This window comes from Tachypleus tridentatus, chromosome 2 (genome assembly GCF_004210375.1).
Source record: "Tachypleus tridentatus isolate NWPU-2018 chromosome 2, ASM421037v1, whole genome shotgun sequence".
NCBI classification, from domain to species: Eukaryota; Metazoa; Arthropoda; class Merostomata; order Xiphosura; family Limulidae; genus Tachypleus; species Tachypleus tridentatus.
The window spans coordinates 63,832,175-63,852,000 of record NC_134826.1 but is presented as its reverse complement, the minus strand read 5'-3'; the positions used below and the strand labels follow the sequence as shown (position 1 = coordinate 63,852,000).

Here is a 19,826-nt window from a genome sequence, read left to right as displayed (position 1 = left end):
ATAAACTTAATGTTTCCAGTGTTTTGAAAAATTAAGTGCATATTTATTAAATAAAAATCATAGTAGAAGAAACAAATTTTAACTGAGATAAGGTAAATGATGAAAGTGAAAAAAAAATCACTCAAAACTTCTTTACTATATTTCAGTTTTGGTCCTATTCAATTAAGCAGTTTGAAGGAATATATTTCCAATTTTGTTTTATTTATTTCCTATTTATTAAATACATCAAAAAGCAATAATGCACCAAATCATTTGAATTTCCTACTATTCATAAGGGATTTTATTATTACATCTTATTAGGTTTCTTAAAACACTTTTCTGTTTAAAGTACTTTATGTTGCCCTCCCCAGTGGACAAAGTGTAGATATTGCATTTTGCTTAAAATATACCTATTGTAAGTAATTTTGTAAGTCTCACACAAAATTGTAATATGAAATCTAAAACTACCAATAGAAGAATTAAAGTTAGTCCAAGTGCTATAAGAAGTTCAGCAGTTAGTTCAATAAGACGATGTATTTATAAGTTCTATATTATTATGGGTTTAAGTGCCGTAATCAAACTAACCACGACCTCCAAAAAATATTTTCTAGTTATACAGTTTTGTAGGTCTTTAACTACATATTTATGAAGATTGAAGAACTTTGGTACTTATATTTAAAAGGAAGCGTGACTAAACACAATCGCATCTCTGTTATTTGTTATGCTATTTTAATACACCTACTTAAACAATATTTTCAATTATGATAAGCTTCACATAAAATAAATGAAAGTAGGGTACTTGCAACGTGTGATGGGTTGGTTATACTTCACTGTATTAGTGAGAGTAGTATCTGGAACGGAAGATTAAACCAGCAGATGAGGGGGTTACATTTTTAAACCTATACACTTTTTATTTAATGTACGTTATGAATCATTGAGAGTTTCGGAGAGTTTATATCACACCAGTAATGTAATGCACATTGCAGTTCCGTATCACATTAGAGATAAAGAAACAGATAATGCTAATTTCCTTCACTCTATTGTATGTTGTTTATCATTACATTTTAACCCGAGTTTCGATTTTTCTAAAGTGGGGATACTTTTCTTAAACTATGTGTGGGAAATGAACCTTTGGTTCTATGTTTCAGGCAAAGATTAGAATAAAAAGAACAAATGTGAGAAGACATTTTTTTTATCTTTCTTGGCTTAATGCTCTTATTTACAGTCTGCAGTTAGACTTAGGAATACATTACTGTTGATGGCAACTCTGTGATGGTGAATAATCCTCGTAAACAGTATGAGGCCATATTAGATGCTAAAAAAGTATCACTGTTAAGGTATGAATGTGAAGTTCTCGTTTTCCAAGTTAGGAATAAGTTAATCGTAATAACGTGGTGAAGTTATAAATAGAGGTTAATTCTGATGGATGGTGCGTCTGACCTGTATATGAGCAACACCTCATCAGGTAATTTAACCATTCTCACAGTGTAGTCATACTTTATGTTTGCATTTTATATGAGCGAAACTTCGGCTGTTCAGACAACGCCAAAATCAATGACACAGCGGTATATCTGCGGATTCACCGCGAGAAACCAGGTTTCGATACCTCTAGTGGGCAAAGCATTGATATTCCATTGTATAAATTTGTGCTTAATTCTAAACAAACAAACTTGCCTAAATAACCATGTATATTTAGATACGTAAACACTGGAAGTACAAAACAAGAAATTAGGTAAAGTAAATATCTGATTATGTTATGCCATTTTTTAAAAAGAAGACCGAATGTCTAGTCGTTACCAAATAAATCTAAGTTGGAAGCAAGAGTTCGTTATTTGAATGTAGCAAGGTACTTTTCAGTAATATATTTTGAAGAATTTAATGGAATCGTTGGAATCGTGCTATGCAGTGGTTCCACTGTGACATTCTTGTCAGGAACAACAAAATAGACAAAGGAACTTCTTTCACGTCGTCTTTCGGTCTCATCATTTGGAATAAGCAGTCGATGAAACTGTAAAGTGAAACAGAATAGAATTAAGTTTTGGTACAGCAAAGAGGAGAACAGTCATCAGAGGTAAGATGGATTTACGCAACATAAAAAGTTGGTTAAATGTATTTTAAAATGGGAACCAAGAACAAGGTGAATCATTTTTATCCAAATTACTGCTTCATTCATCAAAGAATATTACCATCAGCTAAGTGTGTGCACTACAACGTACGTGGAAAATATAAGCTTGAGGAAGACAGTGAAGGAGCTTCAAGACTACTTTAGTTTGCTGACGTGCACAACCAACAGGTGCTTTACACGCATTTTAATGATTTCGAAGTTCAGACAGAAGCTGATTAGAAGTCGACGATGAATTCGATACAGAATCGTTCACCCTATATGTTAAGAGGTTAAAAGACAAGGAGTTGATCTCAAAGATCTGGCTGGTCAAGGACATCATAGCGCCGCCGTCGTGAGCGACAAGTATCCTGTGGTGGAACAGAAAATGAGACAAATCGTACCTCAATGTTTGTCACTACTTAAAATTCGTGTACTGTATGCTTACGTGAGGTAAAAGAAGTGTCAGATATATTGAAGAGTTCCAGGTTAGATTATTTAAAAGCAGCAAATCTCGTTGGAAATCTCGCAGATTTGCAAACCTATAGATATGATGAAAAAACAGCTCATTATTTTCAATGCTCTGGTAACATCGTTACCAGAAATCCCTCAGGGCAGCAGTAAGTCTTTGGATTTACAATTGTAGAATAATGTATTCAGTTTCCCTCAGTGGGCAAAGAAGATAGCCCGATGGGACTTTGCTATAAGAAAGCACACGCGCATACTACATGAATTGTGGCAGTCGGTGTCAGTTACAGAGCTCCAGTTTGTAGTTCTAACCAAACTTGGTAAGAGAGGCGCCATATGATATGAAATCATCCACGTTATTTGCAGCCTTTGATAGTTGTACTGGAGAACGAAACAAACGATTTAGCATGGAAAATATCCAAATTTCATTCCCTTTCGGCAACTGTCGAGGAGGTTCAAAACCTCTAATTTTGGCTTTTGTTTTATTTTACAAGATCATAATGATAGCAAAAACTTTTCCAGTTAGCAGAACAGATTGTAGAAGGAGCTTTAGTAAGCTAAAACTAATCAAAAATCACATTAGAATAAGCCCAGTATGGCCAGGTAGTTAATGCGCGCGATTCTTAATCTGTGGATCGTTGGTTCGATTCCTTGTCACATCAAACATGTTCCTCATTCAGCCGTGGGAGCGTTATAATGTGTCGGTCAAACCCACTATTGATTGATAAAACAATAGTCCAATAGTTGGCGGTGGATAGTGATGACTAGCTGTCTTTCCTCTGGTCTTACACTGCAAAATTAGGGACGACTAGCGCAGATAGTCCTCTCGTAGCTATGCGCCAAATTAAAAAAAACAAACACATTAGGACCAATATGTCTAACAGTAACTGATTTGTATAGAGAACGTGCTCTTTCAATTCATATTGATCACGTTGTTCACAGGTTGTTGAAATATTGGTTTTATTCAAAACGTAGGATAAAACGTTGAATGTAATCCATCGATAGCATATTAGCTGAAAACATGTTTTATTGTAAAAACAAATTCTTAAATCACAAAAGTAATAAAATATGGATGAGAATTTCCAAATGACATTTAAAAGTCGAACAACGAAGAAAACATGTAATAAAAACATGCTTCAATCAGAGGTTGCCCATTTTTTCGTGTTTGATATTTTACTGAAAAAGATTATCGAACATTATCTACTCACTGTTGCTGGATATAGTCCATTACTCCAGATGGACAGCAAATCATCTACAAAAAGAATAACAGTGCCTTTTATTGGAGTGGCCTGGATCCATTCTCCTGACTTAGTTTTCAGCTAGAAAATAGTAAAAGTTTTAAACATCAAGGACATTTGTTCCACGACAGTATTGGTAAACTAATTTTTGAAAAAACTTAAATATTCAACCTACGGATAACTATAACTTTGAATTTTAGCGTTTAAAGCCCATAAGCTGGTCTCTGATCTATGGGAGTGGCACAGTAGAGCAGAAGTATGTGTGTTTGTTATAAGTGGCCATTACTGTCAGGTTTAGTGTCTCCTCCCACTTTTGTGCCAGAGATATCTTACAGTGACAGCGTTTGGTGGATGAGCAAAAAAAATAATTTACGCTAAACCTTAAAAAAAGATTAATTATTTCTCTTTACTCTTGACCATCTGATTCTAAGGAATATTTATTTTCATAGTTTGGATATTTTCAGTTGTGTCCTTATGATACCCTTTGAGAAGTTTAACTCTATGAATTTTCGATGAGTGTGGACCATTTCTTATATAGCGGCCTTAACCTGACCTGCATTTCGAATTAAATATGGAATATTAAGTAAAACTGTTTTGTTTTTACATGATTAATCAACTTCGATATAAAAGAAACAAAATCTATGAAATCATAACAAAAATGACTTTTTGAATAATTTTTCACAGTATCCTCACCTCCATTCCCCCAGAATCGTCTTGGAAGACGAACGATAGGGTTCCAAAATCTGTATGTTCTCCAAAACGAGCAACATTAGGATCTTTGATATCTCCCACAGGAGGATAATAAAACATTCGGAAGGATCCATTTTTATCTTCTTGGTATGTGTGACGCTTCAAGAAGAAATCTTCATCTACGTCTGTATTTAATGTGTAAGAAATGTCCAAATAGGGGACTATTATTAATAAAATGTACTGAATTACTTTGTTCTATTTTTTAAAATATTTTGTTACACAAAATTATAATTACTGTAGACCAAAAAAAAGAAATACGAATGTGGGCAAGTTTTAATAGAGTGCGATGACAAATTGGATCTCTATATCAGAGAAGAATGCTTTTAAAATGTACATAACTCACCTAAAGCTATTGCCAGAATCTTTAGGAAACGGTTAGATAAAGTCAGAATCGCTGAAATACATTCCAGACATGTCTGTCTCAATCCCGGTGCGAGTTCTTCAGGTGGAAAACAAGAGTTTTCATTTGTCACTGCAATAGCATCTTTGATTTCATGGTCGGCATCCGGATCAAGGCTAAGGTGTACAAAAATTATACTTATCTACTGGAGTTTTCTATGTTTTGAAAAATTCACACAAGAAAAGTTATGGATTAACTCTGAATTAAGCTGAAAAGTGGCTATAGGAATGGAAATAAATATACTTAAAGATCTGAAAATGATTTTCACTTGTATTACTGGAAATTATCTGTAATAATTTTGTAATTATTACAAAATAATAAGTGGAGTTGTAATATTAGCAAGAAATGTGGATTTTAAAAGCCTGAAATCTGATAATATTCATCTAGATATCAGAAAATTAATCATACCAGACTTTTGTTGGAATATTATTGATAAAAGGAAATTTAAAGAAATGCAAGAAATGGTCTATGGATTAAGATCGAGGAAAAAAACAAGAAATAATCTGAAACTTTACACGTCTTTCTTTTAGGAAATCTATATATCGAAACTGTTTGTTATTAAGTACAAAGCTTCACAATTGGTTATCTCTGCTGTAACGACATCAGTACGAGTATCGAATCTCTTTTTTTTTAGCGTTTTAAGTCTTCGGATTTCCTGATAAACTTGTGTAGATCAGTTAGTTTTTAGTGTCAGAAATTTTCTGTCCATATTCCAACCTTCCATAGCTATTACGAGATAAACCTCTGGAGACAAACCATATAAAGTGGCGTACAGATGATTTATATTTATGTTATTTAGATTCATTAAACACCAAATCTCTTGTATGTATAATTGTTTACATATAAACAGGCCCGGCATGGCCAAGCGCGTTAAGGCGTTCGACTCTTAATCCAAGGGTCGTGGGTTCGAATCCCGGTCGCACCAAACATGCTCGCCCTTTCAGCCGTGGGGGCGTTATAATGTGACGCTCAATCGCACTATTCGTTGGTAAGAGAGTAGCCCAAGAGTTGGCGGTGGGTGGTGATGACTAGCGGCCTTCCATCTAGTCTTACACTGCTAAATTAGGGACGGCTAACGCAGATAGCCATCGAGTATCTGTGCGCGAAATTCAAAACAAACAATTCACGCTTACAAAAATAAAAATAGATATGACGATAAAAAATTAACTGTGGGAACAGATTGTGATTGATGGCACTTCAGTTATATGGAAAGTACCAATTTATTTCTACAAAAATGAGAAGAGAATTATTTCATAGGACCGAATCAGACGTATAGAGGTTGTAGTGATACAAATGCCTGTTGAAGACTTAGAACTTCGAGACAATATACTATTTTCTTTTGCGCCTCTCATCACAATGACATAGCCGTATGCCTGCGAATTTCCCCCTCTAGAAACCAGACTTAAATACCCGTGGTAGGCAGACCACAAATGACCCATTGTATAGTTTTGGGCTTAATTTCAAAACAAATTTTCTTTTGCATCGGGGATTTAAGTATCGTCAAATTAAATACTTTAAGCTGATGTTGTGCTAGTTTGTTTATTGTTGAGCACAGAGCTAGCTACACAATGGTTTGTTCTAGTTGTGCTTATCTAAGGTATCGAAATTCGATTTTTAGCGTTATAAGCTTACAGACTTATCGCTGATACCTTGGGAGAGGAAGGAGGTTGCTAATATTCTGTTAATTTTGAGTCGTTTGTTTTATAAATGTGAAAATATATCGACACAAATGGTCTTCAGCCGACTCGTGCAATAAAATCCCAATTTCCAAACTATAACAGCATGATTAGGACGCTCGACTTGCGATCTACGGGTCGCGGGATCGAACCCGGACACCAGATATGTTCTTCTTTACAACCGTAGGGACATTATAGTGTATTCTACCTCGAACTCTAAAACGAACCAATATCAAGTACCAGAAGAATTTCACCTCTTTTTACAGCTATATATTTTTTTAATTGTGGTTTAACTCATAGTTCGCATCTTAATTTTGTCTAATAATCAAGCCTATGAAACTATTTCCCAACACAAATGTAGACTAATCTTGTCATTATTTAGTGGACTTACTGTTCATTCTCTCCATTAACATAACCGTCTATAACAGGGTAATTTCGGTTGTACTTCTGTTTTACTTCTTTTGGCAACATGAGAAAATCCTTTGATTTCTTATGTATATCGGATATCTTTGAAAAAAATCAGCCAATAATAGTTTTGTGTTAAACACACAATAAAAAATGGAAAGTTTTAACTTTCACACACACAAACTTAAAAATATAATAAAACGTATATAAATCGATACAACGCAACGAGCCATTTGAGTACACACTTTACATTAGGGTCAGTTGTGACAGAAACATCAAACTAAACACCTAAAATGCCAGTCAAAGTTGTCTAAATCTTCCGTAAGTATTAAAATACAACATTAAAGTAACCATTTATTTCATCTTCTATTCTAGTGTACATGATCGGTGCATCAGAGACTGTTATATTAGAGCATGAAAACATTGATTAGAGATAATTTAGATAATCACGCAACCTCGACACCTACAAACAATATATAGTTCACACCAAAATATTCTTACTATTGTTAGGGTTTAAGCTGATAAAGCATAATTGTAAATTATTATCTTTGTGATAAGTTGTTATTATATAGCATTGTTATAGTTTAACTGTATTATATTTTCATTTGGTATTTTTAGAATTTTCAAATAAAAGGTTTGTTTTGTTTGGAATTTCGCACAACGCTACTCGAGGGCTATCTGAGCTAGCCGTCCCTAATTTAGCAGTATAAGACTAGAGGGAAGGCAGCTAGTCATCACCACCCACCGCCAACTCTTGGGCTACTCTTTTACCAACGAATAGTGGGATTGACCGCCATGCCAGGCCCTCAAATAAAATGAAAAGTGTAAAGTATTTCAATCACACTACGTGTGTCATTAAATACAGAATATTACGGATACAATAGTGTTGAAATGTTATTACATACAATTTTTGAAAACCTGTATAAAAAAAGAATATCGAATTTTGTTTTAAAACCTATAGTAAGCCTTACACTAATGTGTTATGACAAATACAATTAATCAAAACACACACACTTAAAATGAGAAAGCTTCTTATGTCCTTTAACACTTGTAACAATTACATAGTAGATAATATTTCACCTTTAATTATTGAGAATAAATATTTTTATGTTTTATTTCACAAACACTCGGAAAATATCTATTAAAATACTAAACAAAGAGATATAAGGTATTAGTACTGTAAGAAATAAAAAAGTTATTAAAAGTTCGTCCTGTCTCATTGTGTACTTAAAGTGATTAAAATACTCGAAATGTAAGCCATCTTTATCTTCCAGCTTTACTGCATAAAATTATACCAATGTCACGAATGGGAGGCTAAGGTTACAGCACACGCCAGTTTGGAAGGAAAGCGTAAATAAGTTATTTTTATTTTATTCTACTGTATTGAAGCCTTTAGTTACATAGTTTTTGTAGACGTACGGTAGTTATGGTAATTTTATTATGCGCAATCAGTAATCGTGGAGTGGATGAATTGTATGTTTCTTCTGTAAGGTACAAAAAGTGTCCGCATTTGATATAAAATGTTTGTATTTTAATTATATTTCTAGAATTAAGGTGACCGTAAATATCTGGTGCTGGGACATTCAAACAGAAAACGAATACGACGCTGTAATTTTCATTCTTTGTATTGTAAACTATAGTTTATCATTGTCCTGAGTTACATTTTCAATGTGTTAATTTTCTTGTTTGGTTGAAATATGGCATTGCCTGGTCGCCAGAAATCTCAGCTCGAAACCTGAGGATTATGAATTCGATTCCCATCCCCAACACACTTGCTTTTAAAGTCGTGAGGTCGTTATTAAGTGATATTCCTATGTCGATTAAAACTTTGTATTCCTCGGTGGTTAGGGTACTTGACCTGTAATCTGAGGAGTCCAAGTTCAAATCATGTTCCTGAGCATGTTCGCCTTTATTATGTGACCATCAACCTATATAAACCATTGGAAATAAGGAATTGGTAAATTCTAGGGCTAACACCAAAGTACGTCTGCTGCTAAATGCATCACCTGAATTCCTGTAGTACTAAAACACGAACTTCTCATAGTGACAGTCTAGAAGAATTTAAAGAATTAAGCGAGCAATTAGTTACACAAAAAAGCAGGTGTTTCTTGAAAGTATATGTTACATGATCATTAGAATCAAATACCTGTGGAAAAATAGTATTTCTAGATGATACTAAAGAGAGGAAACTGTTACTGCTACAGCGAAGATCACCATGAATGAACAGCTAGCTATTAATATAACAAGGATACAATGCCCTTAGGACGTGTGTTACAACGAAAACAAATTAAAGGAACCACAAAGAGCTAACCAAACATCAAAACGATAGAAACCAGCTGAAAGTATGGGGCGAAGATCAGCCGCGAATAATCCATTTTTTTTTTTTTCAAATTAGTTAACAAATTCATTATTCGAAGGTAATCCTTCACAAGTTCATGCGCTTATTGCTGAAAAAATCTTTGTGATGTAGGTTGACACTTCTTCTACATCTACAATCATTTGCCCCGATTTGTTAATAAAAGATGGAAAATTGCCTCTTCAGACGAAGCGATTAATGCAAAGGACGGACATAACGTCTAATAATTTGTTGTCTTATATTCACTGACTAAATTAATCAAATAATTTTTTCACATCATTAACAATATCGAAACTTTGTTAATAATAATAATAAATAAAATTTTAAAGTTTATCCGATTGCATAAAAAGTATTATACGATGAGAAAAATACTATTTTACAACGTACCAGATTTTCAGGAATCCCGTGGTTTTTAATGTATAAAAAACCATATTGAAACAAAGCCCGATGAACTTCTGATGCAACTCTTCGAAATGCATCATTACTTGGTTCTCCTTGTATCTGCACACCTGAAAGTATAAACGTTGATTTGTTAAATTAAAATGATGGAAAAAATCGTTCTCTTCAAAGGCCATAGAATACACTGAGTTTCAATTAATGTTTAATAAAATATTAATCGTTACCATGTTTTATACCGACTATGGGTCTTCCGCTAGCACAGCAATAAGTCTACGGATTTACAACGCTAAAATTAGAAGTTCGATTTCCCTAGATGGACTCAGCATTTAGCCTGATGTGGCTTTGCTATAATAAAACACAAAATTCCGATTAAGGTTTTGTTTATTGAATCTCGACAAAGGAAGTCATAAACACTTAGCAATGGCGAACAAGAGAGAATGAATAATTGAAATAGTGTTATACGCACTTCTTACAAAAATCTCTCCTGGACCAGTAACTAATAATAATAATATAATTTATTGTGAATGTAACGTGACATATTCGTCACTATTACAGGATATTTACAAACAAATTGTTCACTTACCGATTTCTTGCATATCAATAATAGGAAGTTTTTCCATTATTAACAAACACGTTTATTTCCAGTTCGAACTTTTCGCTTATCTCTAGACTGTGTTACAATCAGGTTGCTCAGTGGCCAGTGTTACGGTATTGACGCTGTAAGTCAATTTAATCCCTAAATTGTCGATTGTAACTGCCTTAAATAGGTGATTGACTTATCTCTAGTAACAGTTTCTTTAGTTAGAGGGCAGAAAACGTTTAATTCCGTCGCTTTCCTCGTGATTTGATTTCCTTCCAAATGTTACGATATGTATCAATTCTAGATCATATCGCACAAGAGCACCGTCGTAATTGGTCAATCGAAAGATCAGAGTTCTTGTATTGCTGTGACGAGAATAACAGTGCAAATAAGACTTATTCATTTGAGAGTTTGTAAAAGTTTTTGGTTTAATTTACAAAGTAAATAGAAACCAATGTATTTTATTGATACGATCAGCTGTTATAGCAATATTTAGCATGTACAGTAATATTCAAACGGTTTATCTCAAGCAACAATTTAGTTTGTGTTTAGATTTTATGGAGACGTCTAAATAAAGCGGGTTGAAGACGTAAATTCCGTAGTTATAAAGCAGCAAAGTTAATATATGGGCTCATTTAGACACATCTAAATAGGTTAATATAAATCATGCTAAATATTAACTTTTATGGCATGTTTACAGGGATATATATTTTATATATATATATATTACAACTTTCGTAACAAAATTATGTTTTTGATGTATTGTTTTAAACTAGGGTGACTAAAGATTAGTGTAAAAGCTACTAAAATATCGAAATTAAACATGTTAAGAATTAGATAGAATATTTCGAAGATGATGGCGCTTTGAAAGGTTCTCAAGAGTTATTCACAATACTTGGAGCCATGATTATACACGAAGGTGTGAACTATACAGGGATGGGTGAGTCAAAGGAACTCATTGGTAAGTTCAAGGTGTTCATAAAATCATTTAAAGATAATGGCCAAAAATAACTATGGATATGAAATTTTCAATAGATCACTAGGGCTAAATCTAGGCTTAAATTAATATGTAAGAATGTGAAGGTTAGCTGGCTAGCGGGATTAGTTCAGTTTGGGGCTTGGCATGGCCAGGTGGGTTAAGGCGTTCGACTCGTAATCCGAGGGTCGCGAGTTCGAATCTCCGTCGCACAAAACATGAAAACCCTTTGAGCCGTCAATCCCACTATTCGTTGGTAAAAGAGTAGCCCAAGAGTTGGTGGTGGGTGATGATGACTAGCTGCCTACTCTCTAGTCTTACACTGCAAAATTAGGGACGGCTAGCGCAGATAGCCCTCGTGTAGCTTTTCGCGAAATTAAAAAAGCAGAGAAACAAAGCTTAGTTGGGCCCCCTAGTGGAACAGCGGAATGTCTTCAGACTTATAACGCTGGAAACTCTGTTTCGGTACTACTGGGCGGCAGAGTACAGCTAATTTATTAGATAGAACAGTGGCTTGATGGAGTTTAACAGAGGGTTGTTATCAATGGTGTTTACTCAAACTAGATTAATATCAAAAGTAGGGTACCTCAGGGGTCAGTGTTAGGATCACTTCTGTTTCTGATTTACACGAGTAAAATAAATGAAGGAATGGCCAATAAATTACTTGAATTTTTATGATGTTAAAGTCTTTCGTGTTGCTGGCTGTGAAGAGGATGTTGCTGCTTTACAAAAGGATATAGATCATTTAGTGAGTTGTACAGATACATTGTAGATGGGTTTTAATTATAATAAATGCAAGATGTTCTAAGTGAATTTTAATACTTTAATTATAAATGTAATTTGTGTGGAAATAATCGTAACAGTGTCATGAAAAAAGAAAAAAGTCCTAGTGCAATGGTTGATCAGTCTTTTCTAAGCAATGTGACAGGATAAACATGATTTTAGGTTGTATATATAGAAATATTGAATACAAGTGTAAATAATTTTATTATAAAGATTAATAATTAGGTTACATTTGAAATATTGTGTTCAGTCTTAGGATTATTACGTTAGGAAAGACATTGAATTGTTGAAAAAGGTTCAGAAGAGTGTTAATAAAATGGTACTTGGAATGGAGGGGTTGTCATGTGAGTAGAGGATAGTTTGTTTTGAATTTCACACAAAGCTACACGAGGGCCATCTACGCTAGCCGTCCCGAATTTAACAGTGTAAGACTAGAGGGAAGGCAGCTAGCTAGTCATCACCACCGACCGCCAACTATGGGGTTACTCTTTTTCCAAAGAATAGTGGGATTGACGGTAATATTATAAAGTCCCCACGGCTGAAAGGGCGAAAATGTTTTGTGTGATGGGGATTTGAATGAGCAACTTTCTGATTACGAGTAACGTGCATTATTCAACCAGCCATGTCGGGCCCAACAAGAGGTTAAGTTTGGAGTTAAAGGGGATCTGAATGAAATGTTTAAGATTGTAAAAGGAACTGATAATGTTGATGAATCAAATTTTTCGTACCTAACATCAATAATTATGGAACTAGGGGATACAAATATAGATTTAGACAAAGTAGAAGCTGTCTTACCTGAAGACAATTTTATTTTTTTAAAAGAAGCTTGATAAATGATAATGGCTGACTTTAATATATTTTGTAATTTTAATAGTTTTAGTTTGGCTTGGAGGATGAAACACCCGAAATGTACCAATAGCTCACTTGTTGTTCCTAAACGTTACGCTAATCAACATTTTTAAAATATTGTTTACTGTGCAATGTCGTTGATTTTTTCACATACGATGACGTACGAACAAGGCCACCGTAGTAATTAATATTATCGCGGCCTAGTATCTAAAATTACTTTTCATCTTCTGGAGTCGTGAAAAAGAAGAAATAACATAGTGAGGTTATACGGGTAGTGAAATCAATATAGAGTGAGAATCAATACAAGTCGAAATCTCTGATCTTTCGGAAACCATGAGAAAAAAAAAAGATCGACTTTGCCTCTCGTTTTGGGGTGCTCCTACTTCTCTGTAAGTTGATATGGCTGTGGTTTCCTTTACCGACACTGGTGTAGTTTATCAGTGGAACGAATCCACTGTATTGACGTATTCCTACACCGTACCATATCAACGGAACACCAGCTCATGTATCATGGGGCAAGCTACAAACAATTTATTTTTTTCCCTTTAGACCTTAATCCCAGTTTTTAGTTGAAAGCCCTAACAACCACATCAGCCGCAATAATAACCAATCATAAGACGAGAGCAGAGGAAAAAAAAACTATAATTTACTTAGAAATCTTTTTTAGATCTAATAACGACTGTTAAAAATTGTGAAAGAGAGAGAAACAATGAAACCTATGATGGTAATAATAATAAATAAATAATAAGAAAAATACGTGTCATATTTTATATAGATCCGTGTTAATATAAAGTTTATATTTATATATCCGTTTTTTTATAACAAAAATACAAGCAAAATCAGAACCCTCTCGTAATTTTTAAAACACTGACGTGCCTCTAGGTGCACAACAGTAAGTGGATGGATTAATAACGCTAAAAACCGCGTTTCAATGCTCGTTTTGAGGACAGGAGAGACAATCAATTATGTTGCTTTGTGCTTACCTAAAAACAGATAAAATATCCACATGAGGCGAACAGCGGTGTCTGTGGACTTATGAAGTTAGAAGCCAGGTTTCGATATACGCGATGGAAAAAAACAACAACTGATATTCTACTTTTTAGCTTTGTGTTGAACCAAAAGCAAACAAATAGAAAAAATATACACATTGAAAATACTATAGATTAGTTCCAATTTGACTTTTAATTCACTCATCGTAGTCCTCTCCTTTCCCCTCAGTAGTAATTTCTCTAAATTGGTTTAGGTAGTAAGTACCACACAGGGAGACAGATGGACAACGTTTATCAATACAGATATCAATATCAAGTTTCTTTCTTACCTCCTTCTATACTTGGAGGATAAAATAAATTTTATTATTTTTTTTTTGTACAGTTTTCACCTACGTAGATTTCAGGTACGCTCAGATAATTATGTTCAACATCGAAATACTTTCCAATAATCATAAAATAATCATCTTATCTTTATATAGTTCACTAATGGTGGGGTCTCCATATCGTATCATGCGAAGTAATTTTGCTCTTCCGTGTTACAACGCCCGGTGTAAATAATTGACCCAAAGGTAAGTGAAATCATTAATTTTCAATGTACGACATATTTTGGACTCCAATGGAAAATCATTGGGAATAACAACGTATTTTTATTTACATGTTTTGTGTAATTTTATGGCATTTGAAAACCTTAAAGTTTTACAGGTAAAAAACATCCACACGCGATTCAGCAAATAAATATTTGTTTGTTTTTTTTGTTATTTTGAAGTAAGCACAAAGCTACACAATGGGGTATGGGTGCTCTGCGCACCACGGGTATGGAAACCCGGATTTAAGTGTTGTAAGTCCGCAGAGATAAAGCTGAGCCACTGGGGGCAAATAAATATTCAGAACATACAAACCTTGTTGGTAATTCTATGGTTAACTATTTGATAGAAGCAGTACAACAAAGAATAGCTCAGTGGATGAAAAATTATTTCTCTGTTAAGTATTTATTATAAAATGTTATTTCTACCCCATGAGACCTTCTCCTGACGGAAGTGAGAATGAATTTTTAAAAGTTACTTCATATTTCTGATAGCAATGGTTTGTTTGTTTTTGAATTTCGCGAAAAGCTGCACGAACGTTATCTGTGCTAGTCATCCCTAATTTAGCAGTGTAAGACTAGAGGGAATGCCGCTAATCATCACCACCCACCACCATCTCTTGGGCTACTCTTTTACCAACGAATAGAGGGATTGACAGCCACACAATAACGTACCTACGACTGAAAGGGCGAGAATGTTTGGTGTGATGGGGATTCGAACCCGCGACCCTTGGATTACGAGTCAAGTACCTCAACCACGATAAACGCAACAATTGAAAATGGATTTTGTAGCCAAAACTTTAAGTTCAAGTGTGATACATGTTATAAAATTTTGCAATAAAGACTTAAACTTTCCTAATTTTGAGGATCGTGAGCCTCACTATTAAATTTATAAGAGAAATGAAATTTTTAACAATGAATACCCTAAAAATCAAGACCACTAAAACAGAAGTGATTACAACACTTCATTCAACAAACACCTGGATGATTACTTGACTTATAGTGGCCCGTTATCTTCATTATTTGGTCTTGTCGTACGAAAGTACGTGTTTCAAGGATTTTAAACAGTTTCGTTTCAAATATCACTTTAGCAGTGGCGTAGCTAGGATTTTCAGTGCCCGAGGACAAAGTCAGTTTTCGCGCTCCCTCGTGAGAAAATGTAAGCTATGATTTCTAATAATGTAACATCAAATTGGCGCCCCCCGATGCTGCGCCTGGGGACAGATGTACCCTCTTGCCCCCCGTAGCTACGCCACTGTACTTTAGCCCTAGAGTGTCAACTCAAAGATAATATTTACAAGATTCAAGGACAAGTTCACTTAATATAGATTTTATTTGTTTACAAGGACACTTCACGACAAACACGTTAAATAAAACTGCAAGAAAGCATTTTCTGGACACAGTAGTTATTTATTTTCTAAGGCGTTATTTAAATATTTTCTTTTCTTCGGAATTGCCTGTATACGGTACTGGTTGATTCTCGACCTGAAAGTATTACGGAAATACAAGAGCTTACTTCTTCTTTAATGGTATTAGGGTATGTTCGTAATTATATATCCAGGATGGTCAGTTGCATAAAACCTCTTCCTCCACCCCTAACTTCAATTCCCAGCTACTATTATGATGAAGTTGTGGTGCCTGATGGCCAGAGTAGCCTACACTTTCTCCGGCCCCTTTCAGGGCAGTGTTCATATATTGTCTACAATGGTCTAATTTAAAAAAACAACAACTAATTATATAGACATTTTTATAAAATATGTATATAAAACTAAACATCTGTTGTTTGGTGGCTGGCTTTATATATATTCTTTGGAGAGAGGTTTGGTTTGAATTCAGCGCAAAGCTACAAGAGCTACAAGTGTTCAAGTAAAACCCACAACAACTTACACAGTGTAAGTGTGTTCAAGTAAAGACCAAAACAATTTAAAAAGTATACAAATGTTAAAGTGAAGTCCACAACAACTTACAGCAGTATACAATGTTCAAGTAAACTGTACAACAACTTAGCCGCAGTGCATAAAAACGTGGAATGGAGGTTGGGTTAAGACGTTTGACCCGTAATCTGAAGAACACGTGTTCGAATCCCCATCGAACAAATGTACTCGCCCTTTCAGCAGTGCGGGCATTATAATGTGACGGTCAATTCCAATATTTGTTGGTAAAAGAGTAGCCCAAGAGTTAGCGGTGGGTAATAATGACTAGCTGCCTTCCCTCTATCCTTATACTGCAAAATTAGGAACACCTAACGCAGATAGCTTTCGTGTAGCTTTGTCCGAAATTAAAAAAAACAGTGAACAAGAGTTGAAATAAGATAGACAACAATTTAGAGCAGTGTACAAGTGTCAAGTAAAGTCCATAAAAATCTAAAGCAGTGTTAAAGTGTTCATGTAAAAACTGCAACAATTTACAGCAGCATACTTGTGTTCATGTAAAAACCACAACAATTTTCAAAAGCATAGAAGTGTTCAAGTAAAAACCATAACAATTTAGAGCAGCACACTAGTGTTCAAAAATGACCACAACAATATACAGCAGTTTACTAGTCTTAAAGTAAAAACAAAACAATTTACAGCAGTGCACTTGTGTTAAAGTAAAGACCACAACAATTTACACCAGTGTACTAGGAATGAAGTGAAGTAAAAAGCAATTTACAGCAGCATACTAGTTTTCAAGTAAAAACCACAACAATATACAGAAGTATACAAATGTTCAACTAAAGTCCACAACAATTTACAGCAGTGTATAAATGTTAAAGTCCCCAAGTACTTAAAGCAGCGTGCTAATGTTCAAGTAAAGTCCACAACAATTTACAGCAGAGTACAAGTGTTCAAGTAAAGTTCACAACGATTTATAGCAACATACAATTCTTCAAGTAAAGACCACAACAATTTACAGCAGAGTACTCGTGTTTAAGTAAAGTCCACAACATTTTTCAGCAGCATACAAGTGTTCAAGTAAAGTTCAAAAACATTTACATGAATGTACTAGTGTTCAAGTAAAGAGCACAACAATTTTCAGCAGCATACAAGGGTTTAAGTAAAGGCTAAAAAATTACAGATGTGTAGAAGGGTTCAAGTAAAGACCACAACAATTTATAGCAGTGTACAAGTATTCAAGAAAAACACAATAATTTTCATCAGTGTACAAGTGTTGAAGTAATGTCCAAAGGAACTTACAGCAGCATTATAATTTTCAAGTAAAGACCACGACAATTTACAACAGCATACTTTTCTTCAAGTAAAGACCACTAAAATTTACAGCATTGTAAAGTGTTCAAGTAAAGTCCAAAACAACATACAGCAGCATACTAGTGTTCAAACCCAAAACAAATTAAAATATCATGCAAGTGTTCAAGTAAATTCCACAACAATTTACAGCAGCACATTTGTCTTCAAGTAAAGACCCAACAAATTATAGCAATGTACTAGTGTTAAGGTGAGGACTATAATAATTTACATGAGAGTACAAGTGTTCAAGTAAAGCCCACAATAATTTACAGCATTAAATAAAGGACCACAATAAATACCAACAGCATAAAATTGTTCAAGTAAACTCTAAAACAATTTACAGCAGCATACTAGTCTTCAAGTAAAGACACAACAATTTAGAGCAGTGTACTAGTGTTAATGTAAAGTCCACAACAATTTACAGCAGCATACTAGTCTTCAAGGTACACAGTCTGAGGTAAACAGTGGATGGGCTTCCTAAAATGCCATCAATATGAAGTATAGATAGTAAATTATAATAATGTAAATACCAAGGTGCATTTCAGAAAGGTGTGCTAGTTTGAACTGCGTTTTCAATGCAGTTTTCATTCGAAACTCATACTCTGATTATGATTAATAATTCATTATTACAAGTTAGAAATAATCTGTTTATGAAAATATGCGTATATCTAAAAGAGGAAGTGTTTTTCATATTTTATGAATATATGTAGGTAACAATATTGGGGTCTCAAGCTCCCCTTGGCGCCGCCACTGTATATATCTGATTATTTTATTTAAGTATAATGAAATTTGTGGTTGTCACAGAAGAAATTATTCTTTTAAGTAAATACCTTAAGGCTTCATTTTTCTATAAAATCTTTCATGAATATAATCCAAAGTTTTTATTGGAGTTGTTGGGTTCGTGCTATGGGGTGGCTTCACTGTGACGTCATCGTTGGGAACAACAAAATAAACAAAGGAGCTTCTTTCACGTCGGTTTTGTGCTTCATCATTCGGAACAAGGAGTCAATAAAACTGTAACATGGAACACAGCAGATAGCCTTCGTGCAGCTTTGCGCGAAATTCAAAACAAACTCATCGTAAAGAGTGGTATGGGCAGAAGTACAAACGGGTATGGGTTTTCTGTACCTAAATACAGCATTGGCTCTGGTATACCACACTTTAACATTTCGTCCAGAAATCAGTGGGTGTTTTCTTAGAGCAAAGCCTATCTGTTGAGTCCATCGAAGGGAATCGAACACCCCAGAAATCAGAAGTTTTCGTCTTTGTAGTTTTCAGTGATGACTTCTTTAAAAATGCCTTTCTTCGCCCTACTCCCAAAATATGCACAGTTGAAGTCACAATAAAATTGAAAACTGGCCAGTAGGCGAAATAACAACACATATTCTTATTTTATTGTGTATAGAACATATTTGGTTTATTTGTTCTTCACTTTTGGAGCTCCAGAGAAAAGTGTGTTTTATTCAACTACGTTCAGAGGGTGATATTTTCACAAATTTCGCGGAGGATTTGACGGAAATGTATCACGTTCGAAATGGTCCATTGGAAAAGTCTACTTAGTTTTGTTCCATCTCAGAAATACAAAATAGAATCAGATAATATTTTCATGTATGGCACTACACGCACAGCAGTTGATTGCTCGTTTTCGCGCAAAACTACTGTCATTTTCAAATGACAGACCAGAGGAAAGGCAGTGATTTAAGACAGACCACTGCTCACCCTTAACCAGCGACATAGTGATTGATGTTTAACTGATTTTAGATTTTAAACTCTTCAACCACGCAGTTTAAAGATTGTATCACGTGTGTATCAAAATTTTGCATATTTTAATTATGTAATTCCATGCTTACTGTAATACAACCATTTACTTAAACATTTGGATAAAGTTTTTGCAACCAGTTAACTTGCTTTGAAGGATGTGCTACAATGTTAATTTATGTCACTGTACTGTATCAGAATTACATGCAAGGAACACAAAACAGTTTAATTTTATCATGATAGCTATAATTCTAAGAACCAATATGAATATGAGTCATTTACACTGCATCAGCTAGGTTCTGTGCCCAC

At 34.5% G+C, this 19,826-nt stretch overlaps 1 protein-coding gene across 1 annotated transcript; it reads right to left on the bottom strand.

Annotated features, from left to right (window-relative positions):
• Positions 1 to 184: 184 nt before the first annotated feature.
• Positions 185 to 10,623, bottom strand: LOC143243994 (putative iron/ascorbate oxidoreductase DDB_G0283291). The gene is made up of 7 exons (XM_076487906.1): positions 10,356 to 10,623; positions 9,761 to 9,882; positions 7,004 to 7,119; positions 4,880 to 5,052; positions 4,480 to 4,661; positions 3,757 to 3,867; positions 185 to 1,987 (listed from the first exon to the last, which is right to left on the bottom strand). Exons 1-7 carry the CDS (start codon positions 10,390 to 10,392, stop codon positions 1,808 to 1,810), a joined length of 921 nt encoding a protein of 306 aa, XP_076344021.1. The 5' UTR covers positions 10,393 to 10,623; the 3' UTR covers positions 185 to 1,807.
• Positions 10,624 to 19,826: the final 9,203 nt, after the last annotated feature.

What these genes read in the sequence shown, in the direction of transcription:
- LOC143243994 (XM_076487906.1), bottom strand. Translation starts at nt 10,392, where the DNA reads ATGGAAAAACTTCCTATTATTGATATGCAAGAAATCG. An exon ending in GATTCTGGCAATAGCTTTAG is followed by an intron (nt 4,662 to 4,879) that starts GTGAGTTATGTA and finishes CATTAAATACAG; the next exon opens with ACGTAGATGAAGATTTCTTC. An exon ending in ATGGACTATATCCAGCAACA is followed by an intron (nt 1,988 to 3,756) that starts GTGAGTAGATAA and finishes TTCACTTTACAG; the next exon opens with TTTCATCGACTGCTTATTCC.